Source organism: Mytilus edulis, chromosome 14, assembly GCF_963676685.1.
Source record: "Mytilus edulis chromosome 14, xbMytEdul2.2, whole genome shotgun sequence".
Classification (NCBI taxonomy): Eukaryota; Metazoa; Mollusca; class Bivalvia; order Mytilida; family Mytilidae; genus Mytilus; species Mytilus edulis.
In genome coordinates this window covers 31819036-31835918 of record NC_092357.1, presented here as the reverse complement: position 1 = coordinate 31835918, position 16883 = coordinate 31819036, and the positions used below count along the sequence as shown (strand labels likewise).

The 16883-nt window shown below is 33.3% G+C and overlaps 1 protein-coding gene across 1 annotated transcript in view; it reads right to left on the bottom strand.

Annotated features, from left to right (window-relative positions):
• Positions 1 to 7147, bottom strand: part of LOC139504499 (protein dcd1B-like) — a 29619-nt gene extending 22472 nt beyond the window's left edge. The window contains exons 1-5 of the mRNA XM_071294605.1: positions 7045 to 7147; positions 4729 to 4864; positions 3842 to 3939; positions 2378 to 2445; positions 886 to 994 (exon numbers count right to left, since the gene is read on the bottom strand). Coding sequence (XP_071150706.1) covers positions 886 to 994; positions 2378 to 2445; positions 3842 to 3939; positions 4729 to 4864; positions 7045 to 7119 — 486 coding nt within the window. The 5' untranslated portion in view covers positions 7120 to 7147. The remainder of the gene's footprint in view (positions 1 to 885; positions 995 to 2377; positions 2446 to 3841; positions 3940 to 4728; positions 4865 to 7044) is intronic.
• Positions 7148 to 16883: the final 9736 nt, after the last annotated feature.

The following is a 16883-nucleotide window of genomic DNA, read 5'->3' as shown; positions in this document are numbered from 1 at the left end:
TATATTTGGTATGTGAATACCTTGCAAGGTCCTCATGCCCTTAAGACAGTTTTCACTTGACCTTGACCTCATTTCATGGATCAGTGAACAAGGTTAAGTTTTGGTGGTCAAGTCCATACCTCAGATACTATAAGCAATAGGGCTAGTATATTCGGTGTATGGAAGGACTGTAAGGTATACATGTCCAACTGGCAGGTGTCATCTGACCTTGACCTCATTTTCATGGTTCAGTGGTTATAGTTAAGTTTTTGTGTTTTGATCTGTTTTTCTCATACTTTATGCAATAAATCTACTATATTTGTTGTATCGAATGATTGTAAGGTGTACATGTCTAGCGGGCGGATGTCATCTTACCATGACCTCATTTTCATGGTTGAGTGGTCAAGGTTTAAGTTTTTGAGTTTTGGTCTTTTTATCTAATACTATATGCCATAGGTCAACTATATTTGGTGTATGGAAATATTTTTATGATCTATATGTTAGTCGCGTAGTTTTTTTTTACCTTGACCTTATTTTCACGGTTCATTGCTCAGTGTTAAGTTTTTGTGTTTTGGTCTATTTTTCTTAACATTTTAGTAATAGGTCAACTATATTTGTTGTATGGAAGCATTGTTAGCTGTACATGTCTGCCTGACATGGTTCATCTGACCTTGACCTTATTTTCATGGTTCATTGGTCTTTGTTTAGTTATCTTGGTTAATGTTAAGTTTATGTGACAGTTTTTAATAAAGCTTTATACTTAGGACTATCAACATAATATCAATGATTAGTAAAGAAGGCGAGACATTTCAGAGTGTGCACTCTTGTACTTTCAAGGTTAAAGTGAATCCCTAAGAAGTTTGGGTTTTCCCCTGATCCCAGAATGATTGAACGAGTCGAATTTACCTTAAAGTCAGCTCCAGAACCATCAGCAAGACCTTGGGCTTCTTCGAAGAATGCTTTACGAGTGAATGGACGAGTAATTTCTATTTCTAGATCTAAAGCTGCGTCAAGGCTAAAAGAAATGTAAACTATTATATACTTGTTTATTAACAAATTATAGAAGGTAAAACAGAGCCAATAACAAGTAGTTCGGCTTATTTAGAATATAAACCAAGACAGATCCAGCCATTTTCGATAGGGGTTTCCGCTAAGATATAGAAAGTTCCAACCATATATGTCCCCATTCCAAAGGGTTGATCGTCAAAAAAAAGATATGAGGTTCCAATCCCGAACCCCTACCAAGGATCAACCAAAGTATACCATAACATGTTCCCCGAAAGAAATGATATCAACTGGTAGTAATGGCAAGATAATAAAATGATTATACAGACTGAGTGAAACCTTTCTTAGCCGTATTTCTAATCGGTTTTGGCAGATTTTCTGTTTTTCAGGTTCAAACCACATAAATTTTGATACGACTGAATATGATTGGTGAAGACACGTGTTCGGTCTATGCAAGATCAAGTTAAGACCGGTTCTTTGGCTGTGAAGGTTGTAATTATTGCAATCATCTTGAACGGTCGTTTGCCCGCTTTTGTTTTTCATATCCGGCATATCGTCTGCAAAATATATTTGATATTTTTTTCTCCGATAGACATAAGAAGATGTCGTATAGTGCCAATGAGGTAATTCTCCATCACAATTTATAAAAGTAAACCATTATAATAGGTCAAAGTACGGTCTTCAACACCGAACCAGCTTACATATTTAATTAGCTGCTCAACAGTGGCGAGTTGTAAAGTGTGCGTTAAAAAGATTTTATATATTCCAAAATAATGCATTTTAATAGAATTTATGTTCTGTATACTAACATAATACAAAAAAACCAAACAGAAATTGGCATGGGTTTCAATTCATGACACAAAAGTAAAGCATGCACAGCAAAAAAAACAAACAAGGAGTAAAAACATAAACTCCAAAAGACAACTCACCTCACAGCAAGTTTAAGACGGCCCTTGTATTGCCTTTAGTGGACTTCTTTGCAAAAATAATTGGGATAGACTTTGTAACAATTCTAAACCACTACGACATGTGCTGTACATTAAAATAACGGTTCTGTGTTTACTCGAACTAAACTAATTTAGACTCCAGTTGTTACTATTATTAAAATGATAATAGTTTTGTTACTAATATATAATATATTTATATTTCAATTTCTACTTTAATTAAACGATCATATATCTCTCTGAGACCAATTTCAGTAAAGTTTGACTGTTCTGTTTGTGGTAACTTAACATACAAGCGGGGTCATCATCTGTGCCACATGGACACAAGATTTGAGTCCTTTTTGGAATTTGCTATCAAAAGTTTTATTGAAATTTACACGGGGTTTTAATATTCCTATTCCTATCGCAAATGCCTAAAGCGTTTCAATGACCAACATATTTAAACATACCCAAAATCTGCAACGTCTTTTAAAAACCACGGTTTAAAAATATGGACAGTACTATTGATGGCACCAATCTGAGAGAAAAAAGAAGTAAATCTTTCATGTAAAAGTAATAAGACTATAAAACGTTTTGTACATTAATTAGGCCGTTGGTTTTCTCAATTTAATTATGTCTTTCCACTTTTCTGTGGAAAGACCTACTGTTTTTTCTTCTGATTATTGTTTTTTCTTCTGCCTAATTTTGTTCTTGCGATAAATATTTGTTTCGCAATATGTCGCTTAGATATTTGGTATATGATATTATACAAGCAATATGAACGCTCCATATGAGAGTTATTTACCCTTTTGTATTTGAAATTTTGAAATGTATTTTAAACTGGAAAACCATAAGTGATAGAGACCTAGGATCTTTTGATTTGAGGTCCTTGGTCCAAAAAAATGAAAATTAGGTCAAGGTCAAAGGTCAAGGTCATATTCTAATTTTTGAATTAGGCTTATTTCCACTCATTTCCAGATACCGTATAAGATATCGACAAATTATTTTGACTAAACTGTTAGTTGCGACATGTCGTAACTTAATAATTTAAGTTGATAGGGTGCATAGACAATGAATGGGAGTTTTTGCCCCTATCATAACTAAAATTATGTGTAAAGTGATATAACTTATTAACCATACATATTAAAGACCTAGGGTCTTTTGATTTGAGATCCTCAGTTTGTGACCTTGAAAATGAGGTCAAGGTCATAGGTTAATTTGACGTTCTGGATTTTGACCTTTGCTTTAAATTCATATCTTATAATACATCATAAATCCATATGAACTGACATTTTAGACTGATTTTTAATATTTTAATATCAAAATAGATATTAACTGGTGGAAAGACCTTCAATTGTTCTCTGAACAATTGGTTTTTAATTGTTTTAAATTTTTGTTTTACAGGCCTTCTAAAGCTGACTGTGCGGTGTGGGCTTTGCTCAATGTTGAAGGCCATACGGTGACATATACTAGTAGTTGAAAATTTTGATGTTGTTGATGCTTTACATTACATTCGTTTTTCGTTACTTTTTTTTAACTTTACTAAGAAATATTGGTTACCCCTTTGGATTGTTTTACACTTGGCTTGGACTTTCCTGGCTGTTATGGCTTGTTTGGTTGAATATCTAAGTCATTCAGTATATCCGATGGATAAATCATATGAATTATTAAACGCTACTAACAAAAACATGGTTGAGAGAACGACCATTTACAGTCAATAACGGGGGTATGATGTTTATCTTAAAAATTATTCTGATCCCCATTTTGATGATTATTTTTTTCAAAAAGAAAATATATTTTCATTAGACATAGAGACGATGTTACAATATTCTATTACATAGTATTTGCCTGAGTGTATAACTATTGACTTCTATGACACTTTTTGTACCAACTTTTGTGTAAGTTTATGAATGTATGTATTGTATTATACGTACAACTTGTTCTTCTAAGTATTTCCATACACTGTTTATCATGGCATTTGTTCTTTTATCCAATAGCTGCCCATGGGCTTTTCCCATATCATACGGTGTTCCTATACAAGGAAAGAACAAAACAAGTTATACAACACATATGAAAAAAAAAGAAGATGCGATAAGATTGCCAAGGAGACAACTCTCCACAAGAGAACAAAATGACACAGAAATTAATAACTATAGGTCACCGTATAGTTGAATTATAGGCTCCTGACTTGGGACCGGCACATACATTAATAATGTGGCGTGTTAAACATGTTAGCGGGATCCATACCTTACCCCTAACCTGGAAAAGTGGCATCGTAGTACAACATAAGAACGAACTATAACAATCAGTTGAAAAAGGCTTAACTCATCAGATGGATAAAATACAAATTGACGTGGACGGGTACTTGTACATCCCGACAACACAAATATACATGTCTAGCAAATTGTAGACAAAACATGATGGAAAAAAAAGACATGTTAAGTCTGTTTGACCCGCGACCAATTGACCCTTCTATATTGCTCTTCTTTTTCATTTAAAACAAACCTAGATTAATACAAAATCTCTTTTACGAATTTTTTTTCCCCGACAGATGGATCAATACACTGATAAAAAAGAAGGAACCGCATCTGTTGACAACCATTTAATCTGTACTCAGTCCTTTCAAGTGCATTCATGGGAATATTGAGGCCAAACATGGGGTGTCCAAGTTATCACATAATCACTTTTTTATCCTCTTGTCCTCTGCTAGAATACAATATCTTATTCATCAATTTTGGAATCAATATCAGATTTTTTTTAATAGGAAAAACAGTTTGATGTTAAATGAACATTCCCTTATAACTGACTTTTATTTACTTACCCCAAACATGTACAATATAAAACTGATTATCTGCTGGTTGACCAATTGTATACAAGTGTCCATTTACAACTGATTTTATCTTAGTTGGCGAAGCTGTATAGATTGGATTTAAGTTTTGTTTAGCGTTAGGATCGGGCTACAAAACAAAACATATGGCTTTACCCGGATTAAGATATCAATTTTCCGTATAGCATAAAATTTGATGGTAAACGAATAATAAACCTTTCGAAAAAGAGCAGGCTAATGCCTCTACAAGGCAGCACTCGCATCAGTAAAATGGAAAGGAATTGATATAAGTTGCACAACTCGTTTCCCAATCCACTATAAATAAATATGTTTAAATTAAAAAAAACCTGTTCAAATGCATAATATATACTGTTTTAGGAACATGTAACATTACAAATCCATTGTTTCTTGGTTTAGTCATATACATGCATGGTATTTGAAATAAATGCCGCTGCACAAATGTTCTATCTTTTAACTATGTACAAGTTCAAATTTATGTTTTAGAAACAAACGTTGTCTTAATTAATGTCTTCGAACCACGACCAATACAATTGAGAATGGAAATGAGGAATGTGCCAAAGCGACAACAACCCGACCATAGAGCAGACAACAGCAGAAGGTCACCAACAGGTCTTCAATGCAACGAGAAATTCTCGCACCTGGAGGCGTCCTTCAGCTGGCCCCTGAAGAAATATATACTAGTTCAGTGATAATGAACACCATACTAAACTCCAAATTGTATCCAATGCATATTATATCTGGACAAGGCACCATCCATTCTTCTCTTGTGGAAATAAAGGATTTTAATTGTCTCTGGGTTTTCATTTTCTTTCGACTTTAAATTTAATGAAGGTACAGTGGTCGGGTTGTTGTCTCTTTGACACATTCGTCCTTTCCATTCTCAATTTTATAACTGTATACATGTACTCTTTTCCAACAAGCACTTATTGAAATACTGAAAATGTTGTTGTTTGCAGTAAAGTAATGACAACTTGCATTGGTTTCGTCTATAACAGTGAGCACCTGTTGAGCAAGGTAGGTTAACAAGTGGTCATATTTATCTTGATTATTACAAGTGGTCGTTTTTGCAGGTAACATTGTCTTTTTAGACGCATCCTAAATTTTAACCTCATTCTTTGTTACTGAAATATATAACTTATTATCATATGCCATTCTTTTTTTGCTTTGAAACAAAGCCATGCATGTTCCATTTCCGATATACATGTAACAGCAACATCACTTGATTGACTTCACCAATTAAAATGCAACGACAGCTGATGTGGTTGAAACAACTCCAAAACGAAATGGACATCTTTGCTTGTGTTTTATTTTGTTAGCAGGACATTATTAAAACCATTCTAAAGTAAACTTACATGTACTTGTCCATAATTATTTTTGATGTGAAGCAGTTTATTTTTTAAAAGTTTTGACTTCATCATATCAAAACGGATGCTTTTCGAGCGTTATATAACTTGTTCATATACAAATGTAGGTCCACTTCAAAGAATAAATTATTTTAAGTTCTAAATTTTCCTATTAGAATTGAAATAATTCTATCGTGCCATGCTCTAATAATATGCTTATTTTAACAGGAATAGGCATTATATTTGTCAACGGTTTGAAACCTGCCTTACGTTCGGTATAAAGAAATTGACAATTATAATGCCTATCCTTGTAAAATCTAGCACCGATCATGGCATGAAAGAATTATTTCTATTGTATACATGTACCTTACAATTAGACTATTTACCGGGTTTGTAATAACATGAGCAACAGGACGGATGTCACATGTAGAGCAGGATCTGCTTACGGTCCTAATGAAGCACCTGAAATCACCCCAATTTGTGGTGGGGTTCGTGTTGCTAAATTTTTAATTTTCTATGTTGTGCCTTGTGTATTATTATTTGTCTGTTTGTCTTTTTCTTTGTTATCCATGGCGCTGTCAGTTTATTTTCTATCTATGAACTTGACTGTCCCTCTAGTCTCTTTTGTCCCTCATTTTAAAACAGTTTTCCTCTTAAAACAAAACCAATTTAATTATAAACAGTATTTATGAATGAGAAATTATAAAAATGCTGTAGTACAATTTTACATAAAATTCGGATATGAGAATTAGATCGGAAAGTTTTGAATTTTGTTTATAAACCCGTCTGCCATTCAATAGGTCAACTGTCTAAAGAGGTCATATTTAGTTTACTGAATAACCTATGTGTGACAGCTTCAGAGACATTTTGCTGTATATTTTTGTCAATTATTTAAAAAAAATGTTATTTACTTATAAATTTACTACAATTTAACATAGAATATTACCTTCCCGCTACAATATGCAGCGTTTGTTGTCTGTAAACAAATTAAACAAAGCGCAAGGATAATTCTGACCGACATTTTGTCATCAATAATGTCTTATCTAAAGTAGGTTATCAACGTAAAGATAAAATTATCATTGACAATTCATTATTTCCGATCAGGTTTTACAAACTATCACTAGAATCTTTTTCGTAGAAACATGCGATTTTCTTAATGGCATAATGATTCATTTGTTTCTCGATCTATCATCGACTTTTTTGCCCATTATTCCCTAGTCTTTATATTTAGAACTACATTATTCTGTATCCCCTCCCATTTTATTTCGATATTTTCCCCTACCGGTTGTTCTTGTAAACCCCATCCAAACTAACTTTGTATTCCACTAATGAATAATTTATCAACAACTGGTCATACTTGCTTATGTTATATAATGAATAAGTCATATTAAGTCTTTTATTAGTAAGTAGGCAGAACTTTGCGAGTCTCAATTAAGAAACACATTGTACATGTAGTATACTACTAGATAGCTGTTTCTTTTCTTTAAATAATTTATTTATAGTGGATTGGGAAATAAGCAATAACAACTTATATTAACCCCTTTTCACTTTGCAGGTTCGAAATCTACAAGGCTGTCTTTTACTTGAAAGATATATTGCTCTCTCTTATCACGGGTCAACCATTTATCTCGCACAGTCCTTTGGAAGACTCCATTTTCTATATAAAGAAACAAAGTTAACTTGTTGTTCTTTCTTTCGAGCAAAAGGTTGGTGAAAGAATTGACGCCTTGAACAAGGTTAATATTGAAAGACTCGGTATCTATGTTATATAATGACAGATACCTAGTTTGACATAAGTGTCAAATTATTTTTAGGGGGCAAAACCTTTTTATGTTAACCTGTTTTGGCCATTTTCAAGGTGTTGTAAACTTGTTTCAACCCACTGTCTGTTATCTGTTCTGTTAAAATTTGCAATGTTGTTAACTGTTTTTGGAAAATGAAATTCCTTTGATCTGTTACTAGACACTTGTTTTTGACATCATTTGTCTCTGGAAACTAATCTTAAAAGAGGGACGAAAGATACCAGAGGGATAGTCAAACACATGGATTGAAAATAAACCGACAACGTAAACGGCATGGCTAAAAATAAAAAGACAAATAGACGTCAGGAGCCTCTGGCCTTTGTTAGGGCGAGCTGAAGGACGCCTCCGGTTGCGGGAATTTCTTGCTGCATTGCAGACCTGTTGATGACCTTGTGCTGATGTCTGCTTTATGATCGGGTTGTTGTCTCAATGACACATTCCCCATTTCCATTCTCAATTTTAATTTTACATAATAGTACAGAAGACAAAACATAGAAAACTAAAGACTAAGCAACACGAACACCACCAAAAACTTGGGGTCACGGATCCCAGGTGCTCCGGAAGGGTAAGAAGATCCTGCTCCACATGTTGCACCCGTCGTGTTGCTTATGTTATTACAAATCCGGTAAAAAGTCAAATTCGGTAGGTCACTATCGTGAAAAGGGAAGGGTATTGTAGTTACGACACAAGGAACATATCCGATATCATCTGTGAAACGGTTATTCCGTAAAGGTCAACCAACTTCGTGATGGCGTCTGTAAAATTTACGAAGGGATGATTTCAACTTCACCATTTGGAACTGTTGGTTTAATAGCTTCCTTGTGAGCAGCAATCTTCTATTAAGGAAATCTGAGTAAGAAATACTTATGGAATTCCGACAGTCTGTTAAAACACAGGTTCTCCAAACGTAACAAATATGTTGTCAATAAAAAAATCAAGCAACTTTTAAGACATTTTTTTGTTAGAATCAGAGTGATCCTTTACAAAATAGAGGTTGGTAAAGGTCCTCTTAATTTCTCGTGCTTGCATTGTCTCGCATTTGATTAAAAAGTAAATTATATCTAATTCAAAGTCAGTGTGTTATAATACCTCCTGTAACCTGGGTATAGTGTTACCATTCTACTTTATGTTGTATATATGTATGCTATGTCACAAAGTCCATCAAATTACTATGAATAGTATTTTTTTTCAAATCAGATGCAAGTAGCAGACATTAAAATGTGACCGCAAGGTCTTCTATTAAAAATGGCTGCATGATCTCCAAGAACGGCTGAGTAATAACTTCTGGTGCTTTTTTCCTTAATATTTACGATGTTATTTCTCGTGCTTCGTTTTTCCTGATTTTTATTTTTCGTGCTACGTTTATGCGATTTTTATTTCACGTGTTTCCGTGTTCAGTACCCCCCTTTACCACCCTCAAAATAGGATTTATCCCTCCCCAAAACAAGACACTTGTATCTACGTTCGCCATTCTTTTTAATTAAACAAAGTAATACATATACCGACTCATTGAGTTTGTCTTTTAGTTTGGAATGGGGAATAATTGTGTAAAGTGTAGAAAAGTCAATTGTTTTTTAAAATACTATTGTAAGATGAGAGAGTCTTAGATTGTATGTACTGAAAAAGATCTTCGGAATTTTTTAGTATCACATCTGATTCACACCACCTCTAGAATAGACAGTTTCACAGAAAAGTCAAATATTTTAATACTACAAGAACTGTTAAGAACCACACTAATCACAATAATTTTGCTGTTCGTCTCTTTCTTTATGGTGCTAGTCTTCAAAGAAGTGACATAAATAGCATATACATGTATGTGAGATGCAACTGTCTTTGGAGATCTTTGAGTATAGTTAATCCTTGATAAAATTGATAATGAAAATGGGGAATGTGTCAAAGAAACAAGAACCAGACCAAAGCGAAGAAAACAGCCCAAGACAACAAGAAAAAAAATGAGTTTGCAATAAAACGTAAACGATGAAGCCTCATTTTTAAAGACTTTAGTTTATTGTTCATGTCTGAAAAAAATAGGATTTCAGCTGGTGAGCCCTTCGTGAAGCAGTCATTTTTCTAGGAGTCAATCCCTCCGTCTGCCTTTTCTACTAATATGGTACTAATGTGTTTGTAATCTGAAACTTGATCAGCTTTATTAGAGATTCCTTAGAGCGTGTCATTTCAACGACTTTATACATAATGATTGATTCTGAACACATTGAAGGTGTGTATTTCTCCTTTTCATTGCGTTTGGATTGATTTTTGGAGAAAAATAAGTTGGTGTTAACTGTTAACAGCACTTTGAATTTGTTGTTAACTGTTTTTGCCAAAATCGAGGTGTTGTTAACATGTAAACGGACCCCCTATTGCCCCCTCTTTTTACACTTTAAACTGAATCCATGATAACTCGCCCACCTGCCAAATAGCAACACATTTTCACCGACTCGACCTATTTTTCAAAATATTGCCCCACAACCAACGTCTGGCTAATATTCATGTGTCAAACTACGAGGTAAAGAATGATATTGGTATAAGTATTCGTAGATAAATAAAATGAACTCAATACCCTTATTCACTTTCCAGTGTCTGAGCAGAAAGATGATGAACCAGGGTTATGTCAATTAAAGAACGCCTCGTCCTTTTTCTAAAAAAAGTTCATCGGAAGGTACCAAGACCTTGTTAATAAATATGCCTGATCAACGTCCCAAATAATACACTATGGTCTTGAAGTTTAAATTCTTGGTACTGACGTTGTTCATCATCTTTCTAACGTGTTGGAGCATTCTTTCATTTTTCTTGATGAATATTGATTTTATTGTTTATTCTGTTTTTGGTGGTACTCAGTTGACGTGGCTCTGTACAATCCGTTATTGTGTTATTGTTCTATGATAATTTTTCTTTTTTTTTCTTTAATGTTTGACAATATTCTTTGTCTTTAAAAAAAAAAAAGTGTTTCTTTGTTACAATGAGTTGGCCTTAAACATCTACTTTTTGTATTATTATCATTCATGTTTGCGAATTCATGTATGCTTTGTCTACATGAATCTGCCTTATTGTATTTCGTTGTTACATATATGACGTGGCTCTTTACTTACACAACCAGTCATTTGTGTTATAGCATGTATAGTGCCATTTTAAAGGTTTCTTTATATATTTGTTGTGTATTTATAGTAATTAAGACCCGTTAACTCTCCGGAAATGTGGGCCTCAATGCTCTTCAACTTACTTTGTTTGGCCCATTTTAACTTTTTTGGATTCGAGCGTCACTGATGAGTCTGTTGTAGACGAAATGCGCGTCTGGCGTATATACAAATTTAGTCCTGGTATCTATGATGAGTTTATTTACAACCACTGGGTCGATGCCACTGCTGGGGGAGATTTATTTCCCGAGAGTATCACAAGCCCAGTAGTCAGCACTTTTTGTGCTGACATGAATCATCATTGATATGGTTATATTCATAAATTAACTGTTTACAAAATTTAGAATTTTTTTTGAAATACTAAAGCATTTCTACCACAGGCATAGATTACTCAAGCTGTATTTGGCAAAACTTTTAAGAATTTTGATCCTCAATGCTCTTCAACCTCGTACTTTGTTTGGCCCTTTTTAACTTTTTTTGATTCGAGCGTCACTGTTGAGTCTGTTGTAAACGAAACGAGCGTCTGGCGTACATACAAAATGTGAGTTTATTTACACTGACAAAAAAGATCGATCTTTGGTCAAGCGCAAACGGGTTAGATCGATCTTCAATCGGACTTAAAAAGTCAACTTCTAGAGGTGGTTTTAAAAGATTTGATCTTATTTGAATCGATCTTTTTTTTTGTGTAACCGCTTAGATCGATCGCTATCAACATTTTTGTAAGGTTTTTGTTATATTTAGATAGGAAAATAAAGGTCAGATCGGTCCTTTTTATGTTGTAGTGTAAACGCACTGGATTAAATAAGATCGATTTCGATCGATCTTGCTTGAGCAATGTAAATGCGAACTGGACTTTTTAAGATCGATTTACATAAAGATCGATTCAATTTGATTGCCAGACTGAGTGTAAACGGGGTCTAATATAATAACACAATGTTGACAGCTGTACCCCTTTTTTGACATCCATACCTATTATGTCTGTTTGCCTGTTCACACGTCGTTGTCAATATAATGGAATTTTATGCGACTGCCAGAGGTTTATCTAATTCTAAAACCCGGTTTTATCTTCCAATTTTCTACATAAGAAAATGCCTGTACCAAGGTGGGAATGTTTTAGTAATTACCATTCATTAGATGTGTTTGAACTTGTGATCTTGGCATTTTATTAGGAACTTTCTGTTTTGAATTTTTCTCGGAGTTCAGTATTTTCGTGATTTTACTATTTTACTATACGATATTCCAGAGTTATTTTCTTTTATGCTTTTCATGATACAGGATTGCTGCTGACAATGAAGCTATAAAACACGTTAATGGTTTTACGTGATGCAAATGATTAATTAAGTTAAAATTATCCCTTTAAAATTAAACGGTCGCCATCACTAGCTAATTGGTCGTTATGGAAAACTTGTTTCACTGATGACGACGGATTATTTTATGTTCCAACTATCACTCTATATTTTCCTTGACTGAAATCACTGAACTAGTCTGATCAGATTATGTGTGCTTTGATCATGACGGTTGCAACATGTGGAACAGGATCTGCATACTATTTCGGAGTTTCTGAGATCGGCACCAAATTTTGATGTACATTAACAGTGGTTTTTCGATCCCTTTAAGTGACCTGTCGTGCTCATGGATGATGGGGATTTCACTAGTTAAGATAACTTGGAACAAAGTTGTTGACTGTTGACCGGTTCATACGAAAATGAGACCTACATTCAACGATAGTGTCAATAGGTATTACTGTTTCAAAATAGTTTTGAATACGGTTAACATTGTTTATGAAAATTGTAAACAAAATTGCTCATTATTAATAGAATCTTCTAAAGGGATAACTATATGAAATTGCTGGTACATCGGAAGCCATCATGCATCGTATCGTCTGCCCTTGGATGTTCTATTATCCTGCACCGGTTCCGTCGATACGTACCGGATTATGTAAATCACTCAAGGTCTTGGTACCTTCCAAGTCTTTACAACTGAATCAATTCTTGTGAAAAATCATATAAAAATCAGTTATAAAATTCACGAACAATATCAGGATGTTTGTTGGCAGCGGAACTGTTGCCCTTGACACATCTTAATACGTCTATGCTTACTGCACGCCCAACTGCTACACCCATCTGTCCTAGTGCCAAAAAATTCAAAACCAATCAACGCCGAGTCTATTCTCACCCTGTTGTCGCCGTTGGTGTAAAAGCCAATCATATTATAGGAACCTGTTTCCTGCTAGCCAGGTTCCTCTGCTAAACATCTAAAACATCAAAGAAAGCTCTTGAAATAGTAACAAGTTTTCTGTTAACGTTAAAGTTGACTATCCTTTGCCACATAGTGTACAACTTCCCTTGGTAATGGGTTTTAATTAACATTAGCGTGGCCCCTTTCTTTAGCTGTGAGTTTTTTGGATCATCTCAATCATCTTCAGCCTTGTATACCACCAAGTCCTATTTTATTCCTCCAATATCTCTTGATTAATAAACTACCGTTGGGTGCAGACCAAGCATTACATAAAGTAAACGCAAGTTAACGCCGCGTGCACATATTTCGTTAGTTAACTTCAAATCTCCCGTTTACTAGTACACGCACGTTTACTATAATTACGTTAACGTGGCTGAAATGGAAATTTCTAATGTCTACCTTAGTAAACGGGCGTTTACTATGTGTCCGTTTAGTCAGTAGTAAACGGGCGTTTACTTCAGAATTCTTCAAATTTATTTTTACGTGCACTTAAAAGTAAACGGGCGTTTAGTACAGATCTTACAAGTATATTTTTACGTGCACTTGAAAGTAAACGCACGTTTACTTTTTCGCGTTAACTGATTGGGTAAATTTAGAAATAAACTTCAAGTTCATTTGCACATTTATTTTATAAAAACGACCATTAGTCTTAATATTTTACGTATATGTGTATCATGTGTTTCAAACCAGAACAATTCAAAAACTCTTTTAATTCAAAATATTAAATTACACAAAATCACTTTCATTAAGTCCATTAACTTTACTGATAGGCAGATTTTCTATATTTTTCTTCCAAAAGTTACATGTGCAAATATCGATACGAAAAGAAAGGTTATCCGAGACATCGGGAGAATATTTCAATATGATGGGATATAAACATCATGGTTTTTATTGTTTCGTTCCCCATTCATAATTGTCTCTTCGAATTCCAACTATAACTCGGGGTATTTAAAACCATTATTTTTAATCGAAATTCACCTTGTTTGCCTTGGATTTACATGATAAGATTCTGTTTTGACAAATGACAAAGAAAAAGACGTAAATTGTACAGTGTATTGAAAGGGATATCGATAAAGGGTAATAATATAAGTATGTACATTTGTACCGGTCATCTCGTCAATTTAAATGTTCAAATATTGCTATCTTTACATGGATATAATAAACTAATTTACTATGCAGCTATATATAGTGCTAATATGGTCTGTTTTGGTTAAAATTCGAGTCAGTCTGAGGTTAGAAAACTACTAAAATTTGTTTCAATATTCAATATTTTGAATAAAAAAAGTACATGCTGGCACCCTAAATTGATGCAAACAAAATTTTTTAGTCATAATATTCAAATATTGCTACCTTTTTCATTATACAATCAATCCTTACATGAAAATATAACTCATGTACTATGCAGCTATATAGATTTACATAATAGAATGCTTATATGGTCAGTTTTGGTTGTTGCGAACAAATAATCTTATTATATGAGTCAGTCTGAGGTATGAAAACTACTGAATTTTTTTATGATTCAATATTTTGAATAAAAAAGTACATGCTGGCAACCTAAATTGATGCGAACAAAATTTTTTAGTCATAATATTCAAATATTGCTACCTATTTTCTTATACATGTTATACAATCAATCCTTACATAAAAATATAACTCATTTACTATGCGGCTATATAGATTTACATAATTAAATGCTTATATGGTCAGTTTTTGTTGTTGCGGACAAATAATTTTATTATATGAGTCAGTCTGAGGTATGAAAACTACTGAATTTTGTTTATGATTCAATATTTTGAATAAAAAAAGGACATGCTGGCCCTCTAAATTGATGCGAACAAAATTTTTTATTCATAATATTCAAATATTGCTACCTATTTTATTATACAATCAATCCATACATGAAAATATAACACATTTACTATGAGGCTATATAGATTTAAATACTAGAATGCTTATATGGTCAGTTTTGGTTGTTGCGGACAAATAATTTTATTATATGAGTCACTCTGAGGTACAGTACGGGTAGGGACTTATTTTTATGGATGTCTTAATCCGTCTAGTCGGATATGAATAATCCGACATTTTTATGGTAGGTAGTATGGTCATTAATCAACAGATCCAGGTGTGAACGGTCCTTTCATCTTAATCCGTGTTGCTAGAATTACGGTTCACTGATTTCAGAATCAGGTTACCTGTAATTTTAACCTCTCAGTCACTTTATTGATTATATTAGTTCTACATCGTATTTGACATACAATATTTTTACAGGTGAAGTACTGGAGAAAACTTTGTTTTAATAAAAATAGCCTATTTTTGTTAATTATGGTTTTTATATTTCAACTGCTATTTATTTTCTTTGTTCCTAAAATTTATTTTTATTTTATGTTCCTTTTCGTTTGTTTTTTTTTGTATCTTTTTCTTATTTGTTTGCATAATTTTTTTAAACATATAAATTTTTACATGTATTCTATTTCTTGAAGCTTACGGTTATTTTTGTTTTACTGATTTATTTTCCACGTAAATCCATTGATTAGCAGAATGCTGCTGCATACGTTTTAGTTTGACGCGGTCACATGCAAAATATTTTTATAATTGGTATTTAATATTCAGTCTGTGTTTGGTCAGTTACGAGATAAAAATAATTACAGTGAGCAGTACTTGTATATTATTAGTAGCTTGATGATTCTTTGTAGTTTTTACTTTTTACTGTAAACAAATATTGTCCGAAAGTTGGAGATGTATAACTAAAAAGAACGCAAATAATAACACTAAAAGAAAATATTGATTCTTCCCGGGCATAAGTTTATTTTAAGATTTCCGTGTTTGTTCATTATGCTAAATTAATATAATTGATCTGCATTTGGGGGTAGGGGGTAAAAGGGGTCTGGATCTCGAAATCCCTGGCTTAAAAACACGAAGTCCCAAGGTCCCGAATTTAAATAAATTTAAATCCCGACATCGCGAAAAAAGAATTCCCAGATCCCGAAAGGGTTAATCCCGAAATCCCGAACTAAATTGCATTATATTAATTTACGCACAATCCATGTAAAAAAAAATAATTGTATGTTATATTTTTTATAGCAATCTAAAAGAAAAAAATGCCGTGAAAAGACAATTCCATGTTACACATATCAGTGATCAACAGCGTGTGCACGTGGTTGAACTTTAAAACTTGACTCCACTCACAATAATATTGAATGCTAATAAAAGATATTAAAGATCGATTTTGACCACTGCACGAGATTTTTATATGGCGGGAAATGTCGTAACAGTAAACTACTGAATTTTGTTTACAATTCAATATTTTGAATAAAAAAATACATGCTGGCACTCTAAATTGATGCGAACAAAATTTTTTAGTCATAATATTCAAATATTGCTACCTATTTTCTTATACAATCAATCCTTACATGAAAATATAACTCATTTACTATGCAGCTATATAGATTTACATAATAGAATGCTTATATGGTCAGTTTGGTTGTTGCGGACAAAAAATTTTATTATATGAGTCAGTCTGAGGTATGAAAACTACTGAATTTTGTTTACGATTCAATATTTTGAATAAAAAAAGGACATGCTGGCCCTCTAAATTCATCCAACCAAAATTT